This window comes from Aphelocoma coerulescens, chromosome 3 (genome assembly GCF_041296385.1).
Source record: "Aphelocoma coerulescens isolate FSJ_1873_10779 chromosome 3, UR_Acoe_1.0, whole genome shotgun sequence".
Lineage (NCBI taxonomy): Eukaryota > Metazoa > Chordata > Aves > Passeriformes > Corvidae > Aphelocoma > Aphelocoma coerulescens.
The window spans coordinates 110,433,359-110,455,720 of NC_091016.1; the positions used below are offsets into that span (position 1 = coordinate 110,433,359).

At 48.7% G+C, this 22,362-nt stretch overlaps 1 protein-coding gene across 1 annotated transcript; it reads left to right on the plus strand.

The window, feature by feature from the left end:
• Positions 1–5,148: 5,148 nt before the first annotated feature.
• Positions 5,149–18,587, plus strand: KLF11 (KLF transcription factor 11). The gene is made up of 4 exons (XM_069011583.1): positions 5,149–5,271; positions 7,687–7,941; positions 14,051–15,041; positions 17,085–18,587. Exons 1-4 carry the CDS (start codon positions 5,230–5,232, stop codon positions 17,387–17,389), a joined length of 1,593 nt encoding a protein of 530 aa, XP_068867684.1. The 5' UTR covers positions 5,149–5,229; the 3' UTR covers positions 17,390–18,587.
• Positions 18,588–22,362: the final 3,775 nt, after the last annotated feature.

Below are 22,362 nucleotides of genomic sequence, written 5' to 3' on the forward strand. Positions count from 1 at the left end.
GCAAGCAGATGGTGCACTAGCATGTCACACTTATCACTGTCACTTTTTTATTTCTATTACAGTGGACCTGTGGACAGTCCACACCTGTAATCAATATTTGTGGACTGGATTCTTTTAGTTCAGTAAACACTATATTTCACATACTCATAACAAATCTGTTTGAGTGGTGATTTCTCCCAGTAGTACTGCCAGGGTTCACGAGGTCTTTGATGCAGTTAATATTTTTTCACGTAGAAACATATTTTTGGGAGTGAAGAAAAAAAAATTGGCAGCGTGTGCTTATTCTATCAGCACACTGGGTCCAAAATAGAGCGGGAAACAGTTTTTGTGGTTCTCTTAAAGCCTTTCCTTTTGTTGTAACCTGGCTATGTTTTCTTATGCTGTGCTGGCTGCTTCTCCGCTCCTTGGATGCTTATTCACGCACCAAAAGCTCAATCTGCTTCTGAAAGCGAGTATGAAAGATGCAGGCGAGGAAGAATTTGACTTTTGACTCAAAGCAGTTGGGGACAGCACGTGAGGAGCGTGGTTTTGTCCTCCCTTTGGGAAAGGCTGCTGTGTCGCCAGCTGTCCCTGCTGGCAGACACGTAGGCAGCCTGCCGGGGCGGACGGGGGGATTTGCTGCGCTACCCGATACCCGCAGCCACAAATGAGATGTCCCCTTGGGCAGCTGGCCACACGCAGCGTGACAGTGTGGGGGGCGGCACGTCTGCACTGCCCTTCCCTCTGACGCGCTGTCCAGCACTGCCCTTGGCTCGCCGGGAGCGTGTCCCTGTCCCTTCGGCCCCGCGGGGCCGCCGGGCACGGGGACAGCGCCAGCAGCCCGCGGCCGAACGTCGCTCCGGCTGTACCCGCTCGCTCCACGGCAAAGAGACAACCCCCCAAAAGGTCCCTCACATTCGATGTCAGCTGGGCACCGTCTTTGTAAAAGCCCGTGGATTTATCATCACTTTTGCATTCAGAAATTATTCCACCAAGAAATATTCCTTGTTGGTCTGCTTGCTTTCTTTTATTCTCTTTTTCTTCCCACCTCTATTCTCCATGGTTCTCTTATATTCCTTTCCCCCCACTATTTCTCAGAGATACCCTGTATATACAACTCTGCCTAAAAATTCCTTCCGTATCTCTGCTATTCCCTCTGAGGACAGTGCATTCACTCCTTGGGTGAATCCCTCTGGTCTTGCTCCTGCCCTTGGCCAGGGGCTGCTGCAGCCGTTTCCATCAGCTGGTGACAGACACCACCTGGCAGAGCTCCTTAGCTTCCTCCGTGGTGGGGCGTTTCTCCTCTGCAAGCCTGCTGTCGGCCCGGCAAGTGTGGTTTGGGACAATCGGGGGTTGTGGCAGCTCTGACTGCTCTGTCCCTCACAACAGAGGAGGGAAAGGGGACAGAGATGCATCCTCACACGTCTTACCACATGCATCCTATCACAGTCTTCTTCCCATGCATCTTCTCACGTCCCCTGCACGGGAGCTCTGACTGTAATTATCTGTATTTATTCCGTGCTGTCCCATTTGCTAGGCTCTGTGTGTTTGTTGCAGTAGCTGCTTCAGCCAGACCAGATGCTGCTGCCAAAATGCACTAGCTGTATAGCTGCACCGCAGACAACTGCTTTGCTATTTTTAACTGCTGGTAAATATTAGGAAAACTGCCTGAGCCCGTAATATTCTCCCTTCAGTCTCTTTCGAATTGTTTATGGCATAATTAGTTGCAAGAAGGGAATGGGGGAGAGCTGCCTGCGTGACCTTTTGTTGTTTTCAGTCTTCAGTATTAATTATTTTCCCTCCTACTCACACAGGATGTTTGATTCTTTCTTGTCATCCCAGCCAAAAGGATAAGATAACCAGAGCAGAGCCTTCTCAAGCCTCCACTGCAGCCACTTACATCTGCTCCTTCCTACCTCGGAACAAAGGCATTGTCTATCTCAACAAGGAAGGCTTTTCTCTGAAGTGTTTGCCAGCGGTCTGAGTTAAACAGGCCTTTATAAAACCACATGGTCTTCAGAGAGCCTGATCCAGAGAATACCGGAGCAGCAGCACTGGAAGGAGAGGCTGGTGCAGGATGGCTCTGCTGGGATGGACAGCACATTGCCGCAGCCAGGCAGGGCAGGGACACTGACATGGGTAGGCTGCTCTGAGCTCTTTGGAACGGAGTACTGAGCATAGCTGGGCTTTGTTCCAGGTTACTACTTCCAAGGAGGGAAACTGCAGCCAGCGTGGATCATCCCGAGGAGCTTGCTTGTGCCATGCTCAGGAAGCTGTGCTGCTGGGTGAAACCCATGGGGAAATCAGTGGGTGTAGGTGCAAGTACAAAGAAGCAGGATAATGTTAACTGCTTTATTATTCATCTTGGTGCAGCCTTGGGAAGGGAAAGAGAAAGGGGGGAGAAGTAGGAGCCAGGAGAGAGGGAGAAGCTCTAAGGCTGCCAGGGCTGGGGGCTCAGGCTCCATCGGGTTCAGACCCCTGACATTCGATGTGAGGATGAAGGTGCTCCTTCCTCATCTAACACTGCCTCAGCTGGCAGCAGCACAAAAAGGGCAAACCAGGTAACTTTAAAATAAATCCGAGGATTTATTTTAAAAACTTTAGTTGCCATTTTTAGCTCAGCAAGGGGAACATAATCGAACACATTTTCCCTATAGCACAAGTCAGAGTACAGACCTTAACGTCACTTCTTTTAACTGGTCTCGCATCCATGAGCTGTAGCAAGGACCCCTGGGGGACTTGGAACATGTAGGCAGAGTCTGTAGTGTGTGACATGGGAAAACATCCTGCTGGGAGTCAGGAGAAATGATTCCGTTCTACTTCCCTGTGACTGCTTCTTCCCTGGTGAGGCTGCTATGCTGCTCTCAGATGCTGCTACTCAATTAAAAGTCTGTGCTGTCAATGACTAAGGCTGTGCGAGTAACTGCTTTGAGCAGGAACTGCATGTGTTACAACAAGCAGCAAGGAGACAAACACAAGTCGCTTCCCAGCCACAGCAGAATTGGAACACATGCAAAATAGAACAGTATTCTCCTAGTTTTACAATTCCCTAAAGGTTTTTCTTGAAATGGATCCATGCAATTGGCTCTTTACAAAGAACAGTTAGTGATTCACAGGAGAGGCACAAACCCTGTGTCCCCACTGTGCCACCTCAACTGTGCTTTTTAGTCACCTATGGCATTTTCACAAATTGTTTTTCATTCTCTGTCTCACAAGTGATTCCCTTTTGCGAACAGAACTCTTTAACGTTAGAACTCAATTTGCAGTTTGAATTATCAGCATTTTCCTCACCATCACACAGCAGAGGCCAGGGCTGCAGCACGGCAGGTCCCATGCAAACCCAGGGAGAAAGCTGCTGGTAACCTACACACAGCACAAAGCACTGGCCAGGGAGATCCTTTTAATTTGTTGTTTGATGGGCTGGGAAGTGGTAGTGCTGGGAAAGCTGAAGGACATGAAATGTGCAGTAATGGAGACCAGTGCAGTGAAGCTTTAGAAACTACGTGGGCAGCAGGGAAGGACGGGGATTCGGGAGAGCTGTAATGGAAAGAATAAACCCCAGTGGCCAAATGAAGCTGACAGCAGAAGGAGCTGAGAGATTCAAGATGATTCTCTGCGTGGACACTTGAAGATGCCACAACTTGAAAAACCGGGGAAGGAACAAATAGAGATAATTCAGCAGGATAAAATGCTTTTTGCTGTCCATGTTCTGTGTCAGGGAGGCACAAGGGAGGGTGCAGGGGCGGGTTGGGATAGTGCTGGCAAGGCCAGCAGCCGTCAGAGGCCTGCAGGACCCACGTCTGTCCTGTCCCAGGGGACACAGCTCTGACCCTCCCTGGGGAGCAAGGTCTTTCCTGTCCCGTCCCAGGCTTTGGGATGCAGAACTGCCCTAGCTGGGGTCAGTGCTGCCACTGCCAGCACTTGGTGCTGCCCAGTGCAGCCACAAATCCTGCTGGGAATCACAGGGCCAATGTGCTTCAGCTGCTATTGGAAAATGAAAACAAGGGCTGGGGACAGGAAAAACCGAAGAACACACATTTTTTAACAGAATATATGTTGTGGCTTGAATGCTTTTAAGAGGCACATGCTGGGCTGGCCCAGGGGAGGCCTTCCAATACCAATGGATCCAATGATCAATAACACTGACATTTCATGGGTTTTGGGAAGGGGTTTAGGGTTATTTTTAATCCCAAATCCTCCATCCGGCAAAGCAGTGCCGTGGACGGGAAGGCACCCGACCCCCTCCCTACCGCATGTGGCACGCAGGACCTCTACGGGAAAACTGGTGTCGGATGCCGGGAATCTGCAGGAACACAGGCGCTCCCCCGGAACGGGAGCGCTTGGCGGCGGGTGTCGGGAGCCCGCGGGCACAGGGATGCTCCCCGGACCGGGAGCGCTTGGCGGGTGTCGGGAGCCCGCGGGCACAGGGATGCTCCCCGGAGCGGGAGCGCTTGGCGGGTGTCGGGAGCCCGCGGGCACAGGGATGCTCCCCGGAGCGGGAGCGCTTGGCGGGTGTCGGGAGCCCGCGGGCACAGGGATGCTCCCCGGAGCGGGAGCGCTTGGCGGGTGTCGGGAGCCCGCGGGCACAGGGATGCTCCCCGGAGCGGGAGCGCTTGGCGGGTGTCGGGAGCCCGCGGGCACAGGGATGCTCCCCGGACCGGGAGCGCTTGGCGGGTGTCGGGAGCCCGCGGGCACAGGGATGCTCCCCGGAGCGGGAGCGCTTGGCGGGTGTCGGGAGCCCGCGGGCACAGGGATGCTCCCCGGACCGGGAGCGCTTGGCGGGAGCGCTCGTGCCGCGCCGCACGCGCCGCGGGGGGAGGGGAAAGGCGGCGGCCCCGCCCCCCCGCGCGCGGGCATTCCCGGCCGCCGCCCCGCCCCCGACCTTTCCCCCAGTTTCCAGCGCGCGCTCCCCCGCCCCTGCCGCCCCGCCCCCTCCCCGCCTTCCCGCCGGCCGTGCCCACGCGCCGCCCTTCCCGCCGGCACGCCGCGATCACGCCGCCCGCCCGCGCTCATTGGCCGAGCGCGGGCCGCGGCGGGCGCTGATTGGCCGGGGCCGTCCCCCCCCCCCGCGCTGCTTGGCGCAGGCTGCGCGCCGAGCGCTCCCCCAGCGCGCGGCCGCGCCGCGCCCCGCGGGCGGGGCAGGAGGAGGCGGCGCCGCCGCCGGGTGCCGCTGCCGCCGCTGTGTGCGCGCTGCCGCTGCCGCCGCTCCCCGGGCGCACCGCTGCCGTCGCCGCCCGCCCGAGCCGCGCCATGCACGGCTCGCCCTGCTCGGACATGGGAGATGCGCCCGCGGTGAGCACCGGCCGGGCGGACGGAGGGAGGGAAGGGAAGAGCGGGTGGCGGGGGTAGTACTGTACTCAGTACAGCCCGGGCACGTGCTCGGTGGCGGGCAGAGTGTGGGGACCGTCGCCACCTCAGCAGGGTCCGCTACTCGCCCTGCGGGGAGCGGCTTGGTCTGTCAGCGGGGACGGGGTGGCTTTGCCAGGGCAGAGCCCTCAGCAGCGGGTGTTGCTCCGGTCACCTGCCGGGAATGGGGGTCGCCCTCCCGGAGCGACCGTGTGGGGGCGGCGGCAGGGTGGGAGGTGCCCTCCGTCTCCTCCTCCTTTTTCCCTTCGCGCCATCCTCCCCTCGGCGGCACCGCCCGGCCGGGGACGGCGGCTGTGGGGAGGGGAGCGGGCGGGGGCGAACGCGGCCCCTGCGGGAGGGCGGAGGCGCTGCCCTGCGGGGTGACCGGCGCTGCCCGCCCGGCGCTGCCCGCCCGTTCCCCTTGCACCCTCACTATCCGCGCGTCCTTGTCCGCTGCTCCCATCCTGCCCGGGAGCGACCCGCCCTGCCCGCATCTCCCTGCCCGCGCGCCATGCTCCCTGCCCGTGCCCCATCCTTCCCGCCAGCGACCCGCCCTGCCCGTCCCCATCCTGCCCGTCCCCATCCTGCCCGCGCCTCCTGCCCGTCCCCATCCTGCCTGCAGCCCGGGCACGTAGTTCCCGGCGGGGTGATGTGAGGACAGGCGCCCGGCGCGGCTGGCCATTTCCCTGGCAGCAGCTGGGGAGCCCGGGCTGCAGCGCTCGTCTGCAGAAAGAGCTTATTTTGTGAGGTTTTTTTTTGGATTTCGGGTTTTTTTTGAGGAAGCGAGGCACATTTTTTTTTTTTCACATTTCTTTACGGAAAGCTACTAGTCTGAAACATAAGGTTGGAAAAAATAAACCCGCTGCTTGCAGGCGCACTTAGAGGAACACTGGCAGACTCTGTTTGCTCAGTGCAGAGCCTCGCCTGCCGTGGCCCCGGTGTGACAGGCGGTTGGGGTCCAGGCTTGCAGGCACACATCGTGTTTTCCTCTAATTTTTCAATGGAAAATTATCCGTTTTTCAATGGGAAGTCTTAGAAGTCTCCCTCCAAGCTGTTAATCACTTTTACCTCTTCCAAGCCCCTGAACCTTGCTATCTCCATGCCTGATACGTCGTGTTTTAGGTGAAAGTCCTCTATGAGTATGGTACCAACATTTTTGATCCATTATATTTAGCATGTTTGCTTCCACATCCCTAGAGTGTAAACAGTGTCACACAGCTTTACATCTTTGTGACACTGAATAGGATTGAATAAGGATCATCCTACATTACTTAACTCAGTAACAAAACTCATTGACTTAAGTGCTGTCACCCATTGAGAAGAATTCCTTCTAGGGCTTGAGGCCATGCTAATGGTGTGGTGTTGCCTTTTGAGTTAAAACCTTTTTCCTGCAGTATATAAACACTCTGTGTAACAGCAGTAGGCTCAAGAGGCTTGGTCTATGCTTGTGAAACCCAGCCTTCAAGTTAGTTGGTGTGTCTAAAGACTGGAAGAGTTTGGATGCCTAGTTTGAGACTGAGCTGGCATGTGAGTAATAAACCACGAGTGCAGCATAGGTTTTGGAGCCACTGCCAAGCACTGTGAGAGCTTTATGAAGTTTGGATATCCTTTTGTAGAGAAGTCAAGTGTTTTTGCATGCATACACGTGCACGCACAAATATTCTGTGATGCTTGCAATTGGAAACAAAGCAGTGTGATTACGTTTGTCTTCATGTTACTCAGAGTGCATTTAAGATACCTAGCACCTATGTAGTATCAGACCTTTCTAAAGTACAATACAAACAGTTGCCACTGCACTTGGGAGACTATTTTCCTTCCATCCTTTCCCCATCCTGGCTTCCCTATTAAAAATAAGATTAAAGTTCTTTTGTGATGTGCAGTACTCCAAGTCAATGATCATACCTTAAAGCATCTTACTGACAACTGAAATTTATTTTATAAATGTTTCTAGAATGAGATTAGTGCCAAATAGCAGTTGTCTTTTGGATTCAGGAAACAGCCTTGTTTAAACAGGGTTGGAAGTCAAGATTTTCCTCTTTTTTGCTTGTATGCAAGCATGGGATGTGTTTATTCAGAGCAGTGTAATCCAGGAAAGTAAGCTTGGAAATGTGAGCCACATACAGATACCTGTTCTTTTCCTGGAAAATCACACATCTTCCTTTTTTAAATTTTTTTTTTTAAGAGAAGGGATTGTGGAGACAAGCTGCAGGGGGGAGAGTGAGAGTTGAGCCAGTTGGTAAAAGGCTTGCCATGGGCATGGGATCTGTTTCAGATGACCTTCATTGTGAGCAGACAGCGTGTGGGTGGTGTCAGCTTTGTATTCTGACTTGTCCTAACAGCCAGTAATGTGATTACACTCAGGTTGACATTGTGGACATCTATGAGTCTATCCGTGAACGGCAGCGTCATGACAGTGAAAGGTCCACCTGCAGCACCTTGGAGCAGAACGACATTGAAGCCGTTGAAGCCCTTGTTTGTATGAGCTCCTGGGGTCAAAGATCACAGAAAGGTGACATATTAAAGATAAGGCCCCTCACGCCCTTCTCAGATTCTGGGGATTTCACAATGCACGCCGAGGCTACGACTGAATTACCAAAGGACTATCTATCGACACTGGTAAGAAAAATATGAACACAAAATAAATATGCCCAACACCTGAATGTCACATCCATGCAATGCTTTGACTTGGCTGGAAAAGATAGACTTGCTCAGGTGTCCCTTTGTCACAGCCTGTGCTCTGTGTGTGCACAGAGTAGTGAGGTGAACATGTTGAGTTTAGGGGTTTTTTCTGTCTCTGGTTTAGCAAATGTAGGGGGTTTTGTTAAATTTAGGTGTGAAAGCCTTTGCTGACAGGTTATTTGATTTGACAGGGATGTCAAGATGGCTGTTGTAGGTTTCTTGGAGCACTTTGAGTAAGAATGGCAGAGTGAGCCTTGGTGATTTGGCATCAACATATCTGCAAACACTGTATAAAAAAAGGCCCTTGACGACATTATGCTTCACTGGTCATTATAAGAGAAAGTACACGTTACCATTATGAAATAGGCAATTTAATTAGTTTCTGTACTATGTGTTTGTACATGTAGTCAGTTATTTCTCCAGACATTGGTCTATTCCAGCTGACTAATGTTGGTTGAATCCACTTTTTTTTTTCTTTTGTTTCAATTTATATTGCAACAAAAGTAGGTATTAAAAAATGGCTTGGTGTCATTAAGGTTTTAGATGGTTAAGGCCTATTTCAACCAGTAGGCTTCTAGTATGCAGCTGCCAGGAAAAAGGGGGATAAGAGAGGAAAGAGGCTGAGATAAGAGCAGCCTGACAAGGAGCTGCCATAGTATCTCCTGCTGCTCAGTGTTGACACTGTCTCTTGAGCAGCACAGGAGATACCTTTCAGTGGTAAAGGAGGAAGGAGAGGTGATGCAGGAAGACAGCATAGAGAGAAATGGATGAATAAGGAGGGAGAGAGCAGTTTCATTTGTCTTTATCTTAGAAGTAGCCATGAGATGATGAGGGAAAAGATCTAGGGCTTGCTGGGAGCTTGAAATGGAAAGGTACAGTATTGCTATCTATTGCTGGTCTGTTTATTCTGCTCATAGCCTCTTACAGCTATGCCCATTCTGAGGGGGAAGGAATGAAAGACTTTTTTGTAGTGCAGTGATTGCAGCGTTTTATGAAGGTTTACAACTGCCTCATTGCCTTCCTTTATTAATATGCTTTTGAGCATCATCAGAATGGCCATGAGATGAGGCAATTAGTGTCCTGGTTTTGGCTGGGATAGAGTTAATTCTCTTCCTAGTAGCTGGCACAATGCTGTGTTTGTGATTTAGGATGAGGATCATGCTGGTAACACAGTGATGTTCTAGTTGTTGCTGAGCAGTGCTTACCCCAGGTCAAGGACTTTTCAGATTCCCATGCTCTGCCAGTGAGGAAGTGCACAAGAAGCTGGGAGGTAGCACGGCCAGGGCAGGTGATCTGAACTGCCCAGAGGGATATTCCATACCATAGAGTGTCATGCCCAGCATAAAAACTGGGATGACCAGTGCTGTTGGGAAGGACCTGGACATTGGTCAGTGGGTGGTGAGCAACTGAACTGTGCACCACTTGTTTCTCCTGGGTTTTATTCTTCTCTCTTTGTTATCTCCCTGTAATAGTAATTACAATTGTTGTTAATATATTTTACTTTATTTCTGTTATTAACTTGTTCTTATGTCAACACATGAGTTTTTTCTTTCTGATTCTCCTCCATGACAGATCTGACCAGAATGTTTTGAAACAAATTTGTTACCGGGATTCATTTTATTAGTTTAATAGTTGTTGATCACAGTGTTGAATTATTTGGTATCAGTTGTGTTATGTAACAGTTTACTTGCTGTGTATGTTTCCTCTTGTGTTGTGGTGTCATCTCTGGGGGCTGGGCTAAGGTTATCATTTTATTGCACTTTGTAACACTGGATTATGATAGCACAGAACTGCTGGCCTTGAAACTAATCTGGTTTTCATACTCTCAGCACCTCTCCCATCACCTCTGTACGTGGGGAACCATCTATTAGAAACTGCTAATAATGGCATCTTTTACCTTTTTGCCTCAGAAAGCCAACCTGCATAGAAGACACACACAGTCTTCCCCTTCTCCTCCAGGCATGGGAATTTTGAAAATTTTGAATATCCTTAGGATGTTGAAACCAGCATGGTCTGTGAATGACAAGGAACTGTGAATGTGGTTCAGGTCCTGTTTAGGGTTAAGCAACTGTTTGTGGCTGCTCAGACTGTGGCATCATGCACTGTGACTACTCAGACCCCAGCAAGGGATGATGCAGCTGAGCCAGAGGATGAGCTTGTGCCCGTATCAGTTGTCCTTGTACACAGGAAGAAATGGACATGAAAGTCAGCTCATTTAGTAAAGGGGGATGAAGCAGGGCCATCACAAAAACTGGAGGAAGAGGCAGAACAAAAGGTTCTGGATCCCTGTCCCTGAGGGAGCTGTGGGATACGTGAAAAGGTTTCAGCTGCCATCCAGTTGTGCGCATTATCACCTGGCTGCTCCAATGGGGCTAGTAGTCGGGAATTAGGAGATAGGGAAGCCAAGCAGTTGGGATAACTTCCTAGGGAAGAGAGCATTGACAAGGTGATTGGAAAAATGACACAAGTCTTCAGCCTTTGGAGGCAATTCTGTCAAGTGCGAAGGAAAGGTAGGTATCCCTTCAGGAAAGAGATTATGTCACCCGGGCAGGTGGGCCACTGTGGGGAGAGATAACTGGTACCTGAGGGAATTAGCTGTACCAGAAGGGATTTCTTATGACATGAGCAAGGCACAGTCACCCACAGATCCAGATGAAGTCAGTGTGCACAACCCATGACTGAAATTTGAACCATTTGCCATGGACTGATCCAGTTCCGAAACACCTGCAATATATTGGTGATACCATTGTGGGCAATATAGCGCCAGAAGTTTTTGAGAAAGGAAAAACAGTAGTCCAAATCCCTCTGAGAGCTGCCATAAAACAAAGTAAGGTCCAGGAACCTGCACAGGAGATCCAGTTTTTAAGAATAAAATAGCAAGGTGGATGTCATCAGATCCCAATGGATTTGATTAGCAAAATAACAGCTACGTTTCCTACCAACTAGTAAGAAAAACACAACCTTTCATAGGCATTGTGGGTTTTTGGAGAATGCACATTCCAAATTACAGTCTGATTGTTAGCCCTCTCTGTCAAGTGACCCAGAAGAAGAATGATTTCAAATGGGGCCCTGAACAACAAGCCTTTGAAAAAATTAAACAGGAGATAATTCATGCAGAAAATTAACTCTGTCCCAGCCCTTTGGCCAGTCCAGGCAGGACAAGATACAAAAAATGTGCTCTACATTGCAGCCAAGGAGAATGGTCCTACCTGGAACCTCTGGCAGAAGGCACCATGCAAGAATTGGGTCAACCTCTAGGATTTTGGAGTCAGGGGTACAGAGGATCTGAAGCCTGCTGTACTCCAACTGTAAAAGAGATACTGGCAGCTTGCGAAGAGGTTCCAGCTGCTTTGGGAGTGATTGGTACTGAAGCACAGCTCCCCCTCGCTTCCTGACTGCCGGTGCTGGGCTGGGTGTGCAAAGGATGGGTCTCTTGCACATCATGTAGCTGATGCTGTGTGGAGTCAGTGGGTCTTGCTGGCCACACTGGGAGCTCAAATTGGAAACCCCAGTCATCGTGGTTACTTCCAAGACTCCTGAGACTGGCCAGAGAGCAGAGATTCCAGGATGCCACCTGAGGAGGAGGTGACATGAGCTGAAGAGACTATTGTGTAATAAGATATCAAAAAAATCAGAAACAATATGCCTTGTTTGATGACTCCTGCTGTATTGTAGGAAAGCACTGAAGATGCAAAGTGTCTGTATGGAGCATCCTACAAAAAATTACAGAAACTGCTCAAGGAGAAGGTGAATCGAGTCAGTTTGCAGAGGTGAAAACTGGCTTTAGACACTGCTGAACAAGAAAAACAGCCAGTGCTTTATCTCTGTACTGATTCACGGGTGGTGGCAAATGCCCTGTGATGGTGGTTGCAGTGATGGAAGCAGAGCAGAGGTAAACCCATCTGGGCTGCGGCCTTGTGGCAAGATACTGCTGCCTGGGTGGAGACCCTGGCTATGAAGGTACGTCACGTAGATGCTCATGTACCCAAGAGCTGGGCCACTGAGGAACATCAGAACAACCAACAGGTGGATCAGGCTGCTAAGATTGAAATGGCTCAGGTGGATCTGGATTTGCAACACAAGAGTGAATTATTTATTTTGTGGTGAGCCCATGGCATCGGAGGCCATCAAGGAAGAAATGCAACATGTAGATGGGATGATGATCGAGGGGTGCACTTGACCATGGACACTATTGTAGGGCTAACCATAACTGTGAAACATACATTTCAGTTACTCAAGCTGAGCAGTTTAAAGTCTCTGGTGGGGAGGACAATCGCTGAAATAATATATGGGGAGACCTGGCAGATGGACTCTATCACGCTCCCACAAACCCACTAAGGCAAGCACCATGTGCTTATGATGGTGGTAGCAACCACTGGATAAGTGGAAACCTATCCCACACCCCATGCCACCACCTGGAGCACTGTCCTGGGCCTTGGAAAGCAAGCACCCCAGAAAGAATTGAGCCAGACAAGGGGACTCATTTCCAAAACAACCTCATAGACACCTGGATTGAAGAGCATGGCATTGAGTGGGTTTATCACATCCCTATCATGCACCAGTCTCCAGGAAAAATGAATGATGGAATAGACTGTTACTGAGAGCAGTGGGTGGTGGGACCTTCAAACAATGGGATACACGTTTAGCAAAGGCCACCTGGGCAGTCAGCACTAGAGGATCTGCCAGCTGGGCCAGCTGTGCCCAAGCAAAACTTTTACATACTGTGGAAGGGGGATAAAGTTCCTGTAGTGCACAGAAAAAAGATTCTGGGGGAAACAATCTGGGTTATTCCTGTGTCAGGCAGTGACAAACCCATCCATGGATTGCTTTTGCCCAAGGGCCTGGGTGCACTTGGTGGGTAATGTGGGAGGATAGGGAAGTCCAGAGTTTGCTTCCAAGGGATGTGGTTCTGTGTGAGAATAGCCAGGGATGTGGATTGTATGATGTTAGTTGCCATATAACACTCGTGTCACCACTGCTGAGGTGGCCACGTACAACATCAAGGGTATTATGGTAGGAATCACCCAGATTAAGGAAGACCAGGCTTTGATGAGACTGGACAAACACAGTGATGGAAAGAGAGCTGACTTCAGCAGGCAGCAGTCCTGCCTAACACACCATCTTTCCTGCCCTAAAGGACTGCTATGAGATGGAGCCCAAAGTGATGCGTAAATGAACTCAACAGATGTTTTAGAGCGATGGCCCACAGACTAAGGGAATGCTACCTGTATCAAAAGACAGAAAAAGTGATGGTGGTTAATTGGGATGTATTGAAAAGCGTGGACATGGTATAAATGACATAGAATATGGGGTGGATATTGTCCTGTTTTCAGCTGGGATAGAGTTAATTTTCATCCTAGTAGCTGGTACAGTGCTGTGTTTGGGATTTAAGATGAGAATAGTGCCACATGTTGATAACACACTGATGTTTTAGGGTAAGCACTGCTCAGTAACAATTAAGTCAAGGACTTCTCAGTGTCTCCAGCTCTGCCAGTGAGGAGGAGAAGCTGTGAGAGAGCATGGGTAGGACACTGCTGACCAAACTGGCCAAAGGGATATTGTGTACCATAGAGCATCATATTCAGTGTATAAACTGGAGGGAGTTGGCCAGAAGGGGCCGATCACCACTTGAGGCCAGGCCAGGTGCATGGTGAGCAGTTGTACTGTGTATCATTTGTTTCTCTTGGGCTTTATTTCTCTCTCTCTCTTTTTGTTATCTCCCTTTTTATTGCAATTAGTATTTTTATTATTGCATTTTCCTGTATTTGAATTATTAACTTGTTCTTATCTCAACCCATAGGTTTTACCTTTTTCTGATTCTCCTTCCCATCCATCTGGGGGTGGAGGATGAGTGAGTGAGTGGCTTCATGGGACTTGGTTGCCATCTGGGATTAAACCACTGCAGTATACTTTAATCAGTTTGTCCTAAGAGGCATATTCTGAGATGCTGGGGGAGGGGTTGTAATTTTACTTTTCAGAGTAAAGATAGGGGAAAACTGTGCTATGGAATTACACTGATCCACGCTGGTGTGGGGTTTTTTTGCAGTGCATGACTCCTCCGCACAGCCCTGACTTTGTGGAGATGTCGGCAGCTACGCTCCTCTCCTCACAAGTCACCTACTCCAAACCAAGGACTGTCATGGCAAACACAGCTGCCTGCTCAGTCACATCAGCGACCGGTGCCTCTCCCATAACCAAGCCATCTGTTCTCAGTGTGGGGCAACAGTGCAGTCAGAAGCCAGTGATCTCTGAATCCTGCGCACCTCAGCCTTGCAGGGCCATGGCAACAAGTGTCATACGTCACACAGGTGATAGTTCTGCTTACCATCACATTCCTGCTGCGCAAGAGAAAACAAAGGTAACTTCAGGCTACAGCACTTCCAGAGATTGGTGTGGAGTGGATGACCGAAAACATTCCAGACTGCCACAGGACATGTGTGCTGCAGATTTAATCAACAAAACCTCTCCAGTACATCAGCCTTATGCACATGACTCCAGTGATATTGTGACCAATGAAGGGCAACTACCAGTCCGGCCTGTTTCGCCGCAAGCCCACTTACCAAAGAATTGTGAGAGTGACTTGCAAAAAAGAGCTACCCCAGTGACACCTGCCCCTGTCTCAAGCCCCCAGGTTCTCTGTCAAATGATCCCTTTAAATGGACAAAGCAGCATGATCAATGCTTATGTCAAGCCTTCAACTCCAGCACTCTCAACTCCCATGAAGCCTATTTTACCGCAGACAGCCCCGCTCTCCCAGCCTGTGCTCATGGGACCTTCTGTGCCTCAGGGGACTGTCATGTTGGTTCTTCCGCAGCCCGCCGTCACGCAGACACCGCAGTGCCCGCAGACCGTGGTGACTGTTGGCAGCACCAAGTTACTGCCCCTCGCTCCTGCTCCCATGTTCATCGCTTCTGGCCAGACCTGCGCCCCCCAGCTGGACTTCTCCAGGCGGAGGAATTACGTTTGTGACTTCCCTGGGTGCAAGAAAACCTATTTCAAAAGTTCCCACCTCAAAGCGCACCTTCGCACCCACACTGGTGCGTACAAGAGGGCTCTGGCACTGCTTGTGTTGGGGTGCTGAAATGCACGTTTTTTGTGGGAGGGGGGTGGGAAAGGGAAGAAGCAGGTGGCAGGGAAGCTTCTGCTCGTATCAGGGATGGAAGGAATGTTCATTCTCTGTGGACAAGCAAAACAAGACATACTTTGTTCTCAGACCTCAGCTGACCTTGTAGTGTTAGCTGAATTTCACAGGCTTTAGCTGGAGTGAAGCTTTGCTGTCTGTGTGCGTGTTTAGATGTAAGTGGAATCCTGCCATCTGGACTAGACTGAAATGAATTCTGCGAGTCCCTTGTTTTGGGGCATGGAAAGGTCTGGTGTAAGCAAAGCATAGTACAGGTAGCTGGTCTTAATTGTTACATGAGTAAAAGAAAAGGGAAACTCAGAAGCTGCCCTTTTTTGTTGTTGTTTTTTGGTTTTGTGAGGGTTTGTTTGTTTGGTTGTTTTTTTTTTTGTTCTTTTGGTTTTTTTATGTTATTTTTTTTTGTTGTTGTTCCCCAGAGTTTTGTTTAGGCTAAATGGCTAAATGGGAATGCACTGAGATTTTGGGCTGCTGTGTTAGGAAGTATAGCTGCCACAGGAATGTAACCATTTAATCAGTTACAGAAGGGAATTTTAGAGGTAAATGGAAATTAATTGCTATTAATATGAATTGATTTGCTCCATAAAATTTGGTCAGTGTGGAAACAGTATACATGTGTTTTACTTACATTTTTCCTGGTTCCATGATCTTGTTAAATTAAAACTGACTTCTCAGGGATTATTTTTGGTGTTGAAGGATAGGCATAGCGGGAAATTGGTACAGGATTGTTCTATTTTTGGTTTTCCTTGACTTTTTTCCCCTACCTGCTGTGATCAGTCACTGGTTTATTGGATGTCAGCTTGCATGATGGGATTTGCATTAGTTTGCCAGCTTGTCTTTACAGTTCCTTTGGGGAAAGAGCTTAACCTCTACATGAAGCTGATAATTCTTGTAAACCATAATTCAGAAGTAGAATGATGCTTCTGCTTCTGGCTTGAGAGGCTGCTGAATTAAACCTGGTGCTCCAGGATAAACACACTATTAGCAAGTGCCTCGCTTTGTGCACATATGGGTGCTGATCCATAGGGAGCCTGTGTGTGTCCCTGTATCATCATTAAGACATCAATGGGAGGTGAAACACACTGACCCCTCGCTAGCCAGTTCACATTACAGGATCAGGAGGAAGAGTAGTTCAGCTTTCTTATTCCACCTTTCCCCTGCATGCTGACTAGCTAGGTGAGAGCACATCCAGCAGACACAGACTTTTCTCTCAGCACCTGAAATACGAACACTCCTATGGGGCTTCCTTTCTGCAGGCCCCTTGTCTTCCGCTCCAAAGTGTCCCCATAAATTTGGGCCATGTGGTAGATGCTTATCTGGAGCTCTGTGGGAGTTGCAGGCAGTAGTTGCAGTTGTGGTTGTTCAGGACAGGTGGGATGTTCAGCAGTGGCTCAGGATGAGCAGCAGCTGATGTGGACAGCCTTGCTGAGTGCTGCCATTCCTGGTCTGTGGTCCTGAGCTGGCAGGACAGGCTGTGCCTCAGGAGTGCTTGCTGGGGTGTGTGTGCGTGCAGGACTGGATGACTGGAGCAGCAGGACCCTGAGGCTCCATTCCAGGCTTCCTGTTTGCCTGCAGTATTTGTGGATTACATGCTGCAGCCACAGAGATGTGGAGACACAGGGATGGGGGCAGGGGCTTGCTTCTAGTTTAGTCAGTGGATAAGGCATCTTTATGAAGGATCTGTATCTTTAAACTGGGATTTTGGACAACTAAAAAATCAGACTTGATTAAAGAACACTTAAAGAGATACAAGGGAATAAGTAGAAACGATACCTATTATTTTTCTCTGGAACAGAAATTGAGCTTAAGCTTGTGTTGACTGCATACATGAGCAGTTCTGTGGAACTTGTTGGTTTTTGCAAGGCAGGTTTTAAGTTAGTTCTTTGATAAAACTGCAGCACAGCTTCTCAAAAGTAACACAGGCTTCCTTTATGTCCTGCAGGAGAAAAACCTTTCAGCTGCAACTGGGACGGCTGTGACAAGAAGTTTGCCCGCTCGGATGAACTGTCACGGCACCGCAGAACGCACACGGGCGAGAAGAAGTTCGCCTGTCCCGTGTGCGAGCGCCGCTTCATGCGCAGCGACCACCTGACGAAGCACACCCGCCGCCACATGACCACCAAGAAGACCCCCAGCTGGCAGACAGAGGTTGGCAAACTCAGCAGAATTGCCACAGCAGAGAAACCCAAGAGCAGCAGCGCTCTGAGTATGCTCATCCCCGTGCCATCGCCTGTCTGCCAGGGCTAGAGTGAAGAAGCACCTTCTCTGCAAACTTTCTGAAGATCAGGAAGAGCTCCAATGGCAACAACAGAACGGGCAATGGTTTTTGTTTTCCCCGTGTTTGTGCATACTTTAGTTTCCTGCAGTTTAGGTCCTCTGTTGATAGTGCTATGCGAGAAATCTGTCATATTTCCTCGTCCCTTCCCTGTTTGTTTTTTTTCAGTACTTGGGCAATTGCAATCACCAGCACTTCAGGAAAGTAGAACTCTTTGGAAATTATTTTGGCAATAGGTTAAAAAAAGTTACTTGTAATGCTTGCTGTTAATATTTTGATGGACAGTAAAACAGGGTGGTTTTTAATTTTTATACTGCTATTTTCTATACCAAATATATTTTCTATTTGTTCATTTTGGTCTTGTTATGCAGGCAAATTACCTGCATTAGTAGGGCTGTGCTGGATGAGACCCAGAGTTTTGGAAACTCCTTTTCAGTAAACCTAAACAATTGCATTCAGACTGTTTTGTAAACACTTAGTGTTTGGTAACTCCTACTGGTTGGTGTTTTCATACTTGCAGCTCCTGATCCTGCAGTAGGCTAGTGCCATTACACCCTCTTATGTAGGTGACATTGGAGATCAAAGTGCATCAGTCATTTTTAAAACAAACCAAACCAGAACGACTTAATCTGAGAATACAAGTGTTGAAATCCTCAACATTTTATGAATTCATACCCTTTGCAAGTAGAAGCTGATGTGGCTTTTGGTAGAAGCACTCCTGAGTCCACACTCCACTGGAGCAAAGTTTGGAGGAGCCAGACTGCTTTGATGGAGGTAGAAGCACAAACACTGTTTAGAAATTTTGACACTAAAAGTTATGCTTTCTTTCTGGTCCTATAAACCAACATATCAAAGTAAACTGAAAAATGCAAAAATGGCAAGATAGCCCATGAAAAATTAGTGGGTCTCTCTTTATATTTTTCTGAGTAGAGGAGAAATAGAAAATTAAAGGGTTTTTTTGTATTGTGGATGCTTGTGCACCTTATACGAAATTGTTCAAGGCTTTCTTTTACCTGTATCAATGCACCAGAGGAAGTACTAATTGTGTCCTGAGTTAAGAAATAGCCACCATGTCAACTTGATGATGCTCTTCATGTGGCCTTATACTTCACCATAGTACTTTGTATAAAATCACCCTTTTCTATTAAACAATATGCTCTCCCTGTTGAATGGATTTTCTTTTACACAAAGTGTAATGCTAGTTGGGAAGTGGAAGCAGTGGCTGCAGGAGTGCTGTGTTGTACTGGCATGGTATGAGTAACAAAATGCCTGTAGCACAATTGGACTGCTCCATTCCCCTGGTGTGGAAGGAGTGTGTATGTCCTGTAGCAGAGCTGACTGGAGAGCAAAGCACCAGGTGTTTTGCTGAGAGGCAGCTCCTCCACTGAATTAAATATTTCTGGAGTGCTTACTCTTTCTGGACTCTTCTGCCTTCAGCCACTCCTGCACTGAGGCTTAACTGAGCACTGAGGAGGATTGTTTTTCCTGTATGCGTCAAATATGGATACCTAGGAATGCACTGTTGTCTTTTACTGCTTTGTTCTGAAATACTGGTCTTGCTTCCCAGTGTGGGCACAGCATGGATCTCATCTATGTAAGTGCTGACTTGCCGATCTCAGCTGGCACTCGCCTGGAATCAGCAGAGACCTGTTTCAGTTAAAGCAACTCATTTTTTACACTAAGGTCTGTAGTTATAATTAACAGTAGTAAGTTTTCAAACTGCACTAAATGGGAGTATTGTGCTAAGTGTACTGAAGTTTTTGTGCCTGACCTTTCAAAGGCCCACACCCTGTTCACTGACACGTGCTGTAATCCCACTGACCCCACCGTACGTGCCAGTGAGTGTGTGTGTGGAGCTTGCTTTGGACTCTCCAAAGGGCTCAGCTGGAACCTCTTTTCCTGGTGAAGTGGATCCTTGTGGTGTTGCTCTTCCCTGTTGCTACCCAGTTTTCCGAGTTTCTGTGGTGAACAAAGAGATGTTGCTGCTCTTACTCTTTTGTTTGGTTTTTTTCTCAGAAATACCTTAGAACAAGAAGTCTGGCTTTTGGATGCTGTTTTTGCATGCTTTTAACCAGGGGAAGCATGTCCTGTCTCAGTTCAGTAGCCAGTTTAGTACTTTTATTTTTTTACAGACTAACCATTTATGGTGGTCACCTGAGAAAACAGTTTGGAAACTCATGTCATAATTATATAAATTGTCATGTTTGTTGCATCACGGGGGGGAAATGGTGGACTGGAGAATACAGACTTTTAAAAAGTGTGTCATGTATGTGTGTCATGATGTGGAAAAGCAACTGCTCCCTCCTTGTTTGGGTGTACCTGGCCTGCAATTCCTGGCAGCCCATTCTGGGATGTGTGGATTGTTCTCTTGTGGATGTGCATGAATAGCTGTGCTGTGGTGTGGCTGTGTCTGCTCTGTCTGTTCCTTCCTGCTGTGTAAGGGTTATTTATGGATTAAGCATGACTGGCATAGCTGCTGTCTTTGCACTTTACTGCCTGAACTCTATTGTTCAGTCTTTTTATTTTGAGCCTATATTTTAAGGAAATGGAACTGCATTTTTGTACGTGTTTTTAACTTTTATTAAATAAAATGTATGTAACGTGACTGGTTTTAAGTCATAAAAAAATCATGAATTTTCAGGTTTCATAGGCATCCACTCCAGAACTACGTGAGTCTTCTGTATTAGGTTGTATGTCTAGGCCAGTGGAAGACTTTGGAGCTTGCTTATCTGTAAAGGCAGGATTTTTTGGACCCTGTTGGGTGACCAGTGCTCGCTCGATTATGACTTTACACCACTTGTATTTGGTAGAAGGTGAACACCCCCACCAGGGCTTGAGGCATCTCTATGCTCTCTGGGAACAAGAGTTCCCAGCTCCACACCGCTTCCAGCCCAGCCTCCAGCAGCTGTCAGCAGAAGGGATGTGCTGGGTGCTGCTCTGGTGGTGGTGCAAGCTATTCATGGAGTGAATGCTGGAAATAAGGCAGGGATGAGAATTTAACTCAAAAGATGGCTGTGCTAGCCCCAGCTCTTCCTGCTCTGGTGGGGAAGTGGCTCTAGCCAGTCTCAGCTGGGAAGGAGGTGTCCAGAGATGGGACAGCAGCAGCAAATACCTACATTTTTCTGCTGTTTCCCTCTGACCAGTTCCTGAGCTGCAGAAAGTATTTCCAGCAGGAAGGGAGAAGGTGTAATGATTCCAGCTTTTTGTCACAGCCTTTCACTGCAAGGTGGCAGAGTCTCTGCAGGCAGAGCCCTCAGAGCTACCTGGGAGCAGTGACTCAAGGTTTTGTCCACAGAAGAGCACATTGTTCTTGCAAGTGTGAGGAAGGTGAAAAGAGAAGCTCTTGTGGATGGTTCTGCTTCCCCATCAGGAGAACAACTGGAAGGGAAGGCTTAGGTGCAGGTTCAATGCTCTGGCAGAATAGCACAAACTCTTCAGCCCCTGGGCTCTGCAGCTTGCCACAATGCTTTTGTCTCCCAGGGGAAGATGTCCTACCTGTCCCTACTGCTATTTTTCAAGGAAGATTTTTCTGAGCATCCAGTTATATCCCTAAGAATACCTGGGGGTTTTTTTTGCTGATTTTTATTTTGTTTCCCTGTCTTTGTTTGTATGAAACATGGCAATGGATTTCACAGTCTGTGCTCACCTTTCTGCTTTTCCTTAGATCACATCTTGGTTCTAAGCTGTTCCATGCAGCCAGGAGGTGCACTCAGAATACATCCTAATGGGGCTGGAGTCTGGAACAGCTTCATCTGGTGAGAGAAAACAGCCTGCATGCAAGGAAGCCCCAACTGCCCCTTTGCTGATACAAGCATTGTTGAGGGCAAGTCTTTCTGTCTTGAAGCCATTCTAAATCCATGAAAAGAAATAATTTTCTTCAGGAAAATGCATTTGTGTTCAAACATGCCTGTTGGCTTAATGCTTCATTTTGCAGAGTGGCATTGCTTGTTACACACACCACCCTGCGTGGTTGTACACCAAACCTTGGGCTGAGCAGCAGCTTGAGTTGTCTTGCAAATCAACAAGCACTGATCCTCTTGAAGCCTGGACACTGGAAGAGTGAATCCAGTCTGATGCTGCAGAGGTGGCCTGTGTTGCACGCTTGGTGTGCTCCTCCAACTGAGGCCACAGCTCTGGCTAACTCTCCCTTTCCAGCTGTGAAAGCTGTACTCAACTCCTTCATCTGTCATCTCATGAGCTGAGTCCTGCCCCAGGACTGCCTCTGGCTTGAGTTCATCTGCAGGGATAAATCTGACTGGTTTTGAAGTTTAATCTGTGAGCCCATCTGCCTGTTTACCTTCCGTTCGTGTCTGGCAAGGCAGCTTGAGGCAGGCAGGCTCTGGCTGTCAGAAGGCAAGCTTCCATGCGTGCAGCAAGAGTAAATCATGACTCAAAACCCAGCAACCTGCAGGCTGAGGAAATGGTGAAGACAGTCCAGGAGGAATCTGCAAAGCCTAAGCCATGTCTCACAGTCCAGGCTGTCCTGGGGTTCCCTTTCCTGCAGCATGTTAGCACTGAGCCATTTTCTTTCCAGACTGCTTTCATCCTCTGTCAAATGCAGTCTTCCTCATTTTGTACTTCAGCCCTCCGGTGCAGGAGAAGGAAATTGATGGCTTTTATGTCCTGATGTGTGCAGAAGGCAATGGGCACATCTTAAACATGCAAAAACTTGCAAGAAAGGGAGCATACCCTTTCTTGGGAGAATTTGTCTTAGGAAGAATGCCTTAGGTTTAACTGCCTTTCTTGTAGCATCTCTTGAGTTCAGAGCAACTTCTTTCTGTTGGTTATCACTGCCCAGATTAACCCACTTCACCCTGTGCAAATAATTGCCATGATCTGTGTCCAGAGTGGGAGAAGGGGGAGCCCTGCTGTGGATGTGGTTCGTGCCAGGCAGCTGGTGCTACACCTCCCTGACAAATGTGGTGGGGAGCTCCATAAGATTCCT

What these genes read in the sequence shown, in the direction of transcription:
- KLF11 (XM_069011583.1), top strand. Translation starts at nt 5,230, where the DNA reads ATGCACGGCTCGCCCTGCTCGGACATGGGAGATGCGCCCGCG. An exon ending in ACATGGGAGATGCGCCCGCG is followed by an intron (nt 5,272 to 7,686) that starts GTGAGCACCGGC and finishes GATTACACTCAG; the next exon opens with GTTGACATTGTGGACATCTA. An exon ending in GCACCTTCGCACCCACACTG is followed by an intron (nt 15,042 to 17,084) that starts GTGCGTACAAGA and finishes TATGTCCTGCAG; the next exon opens with GAGAAAAACCTTTCAGCTGC.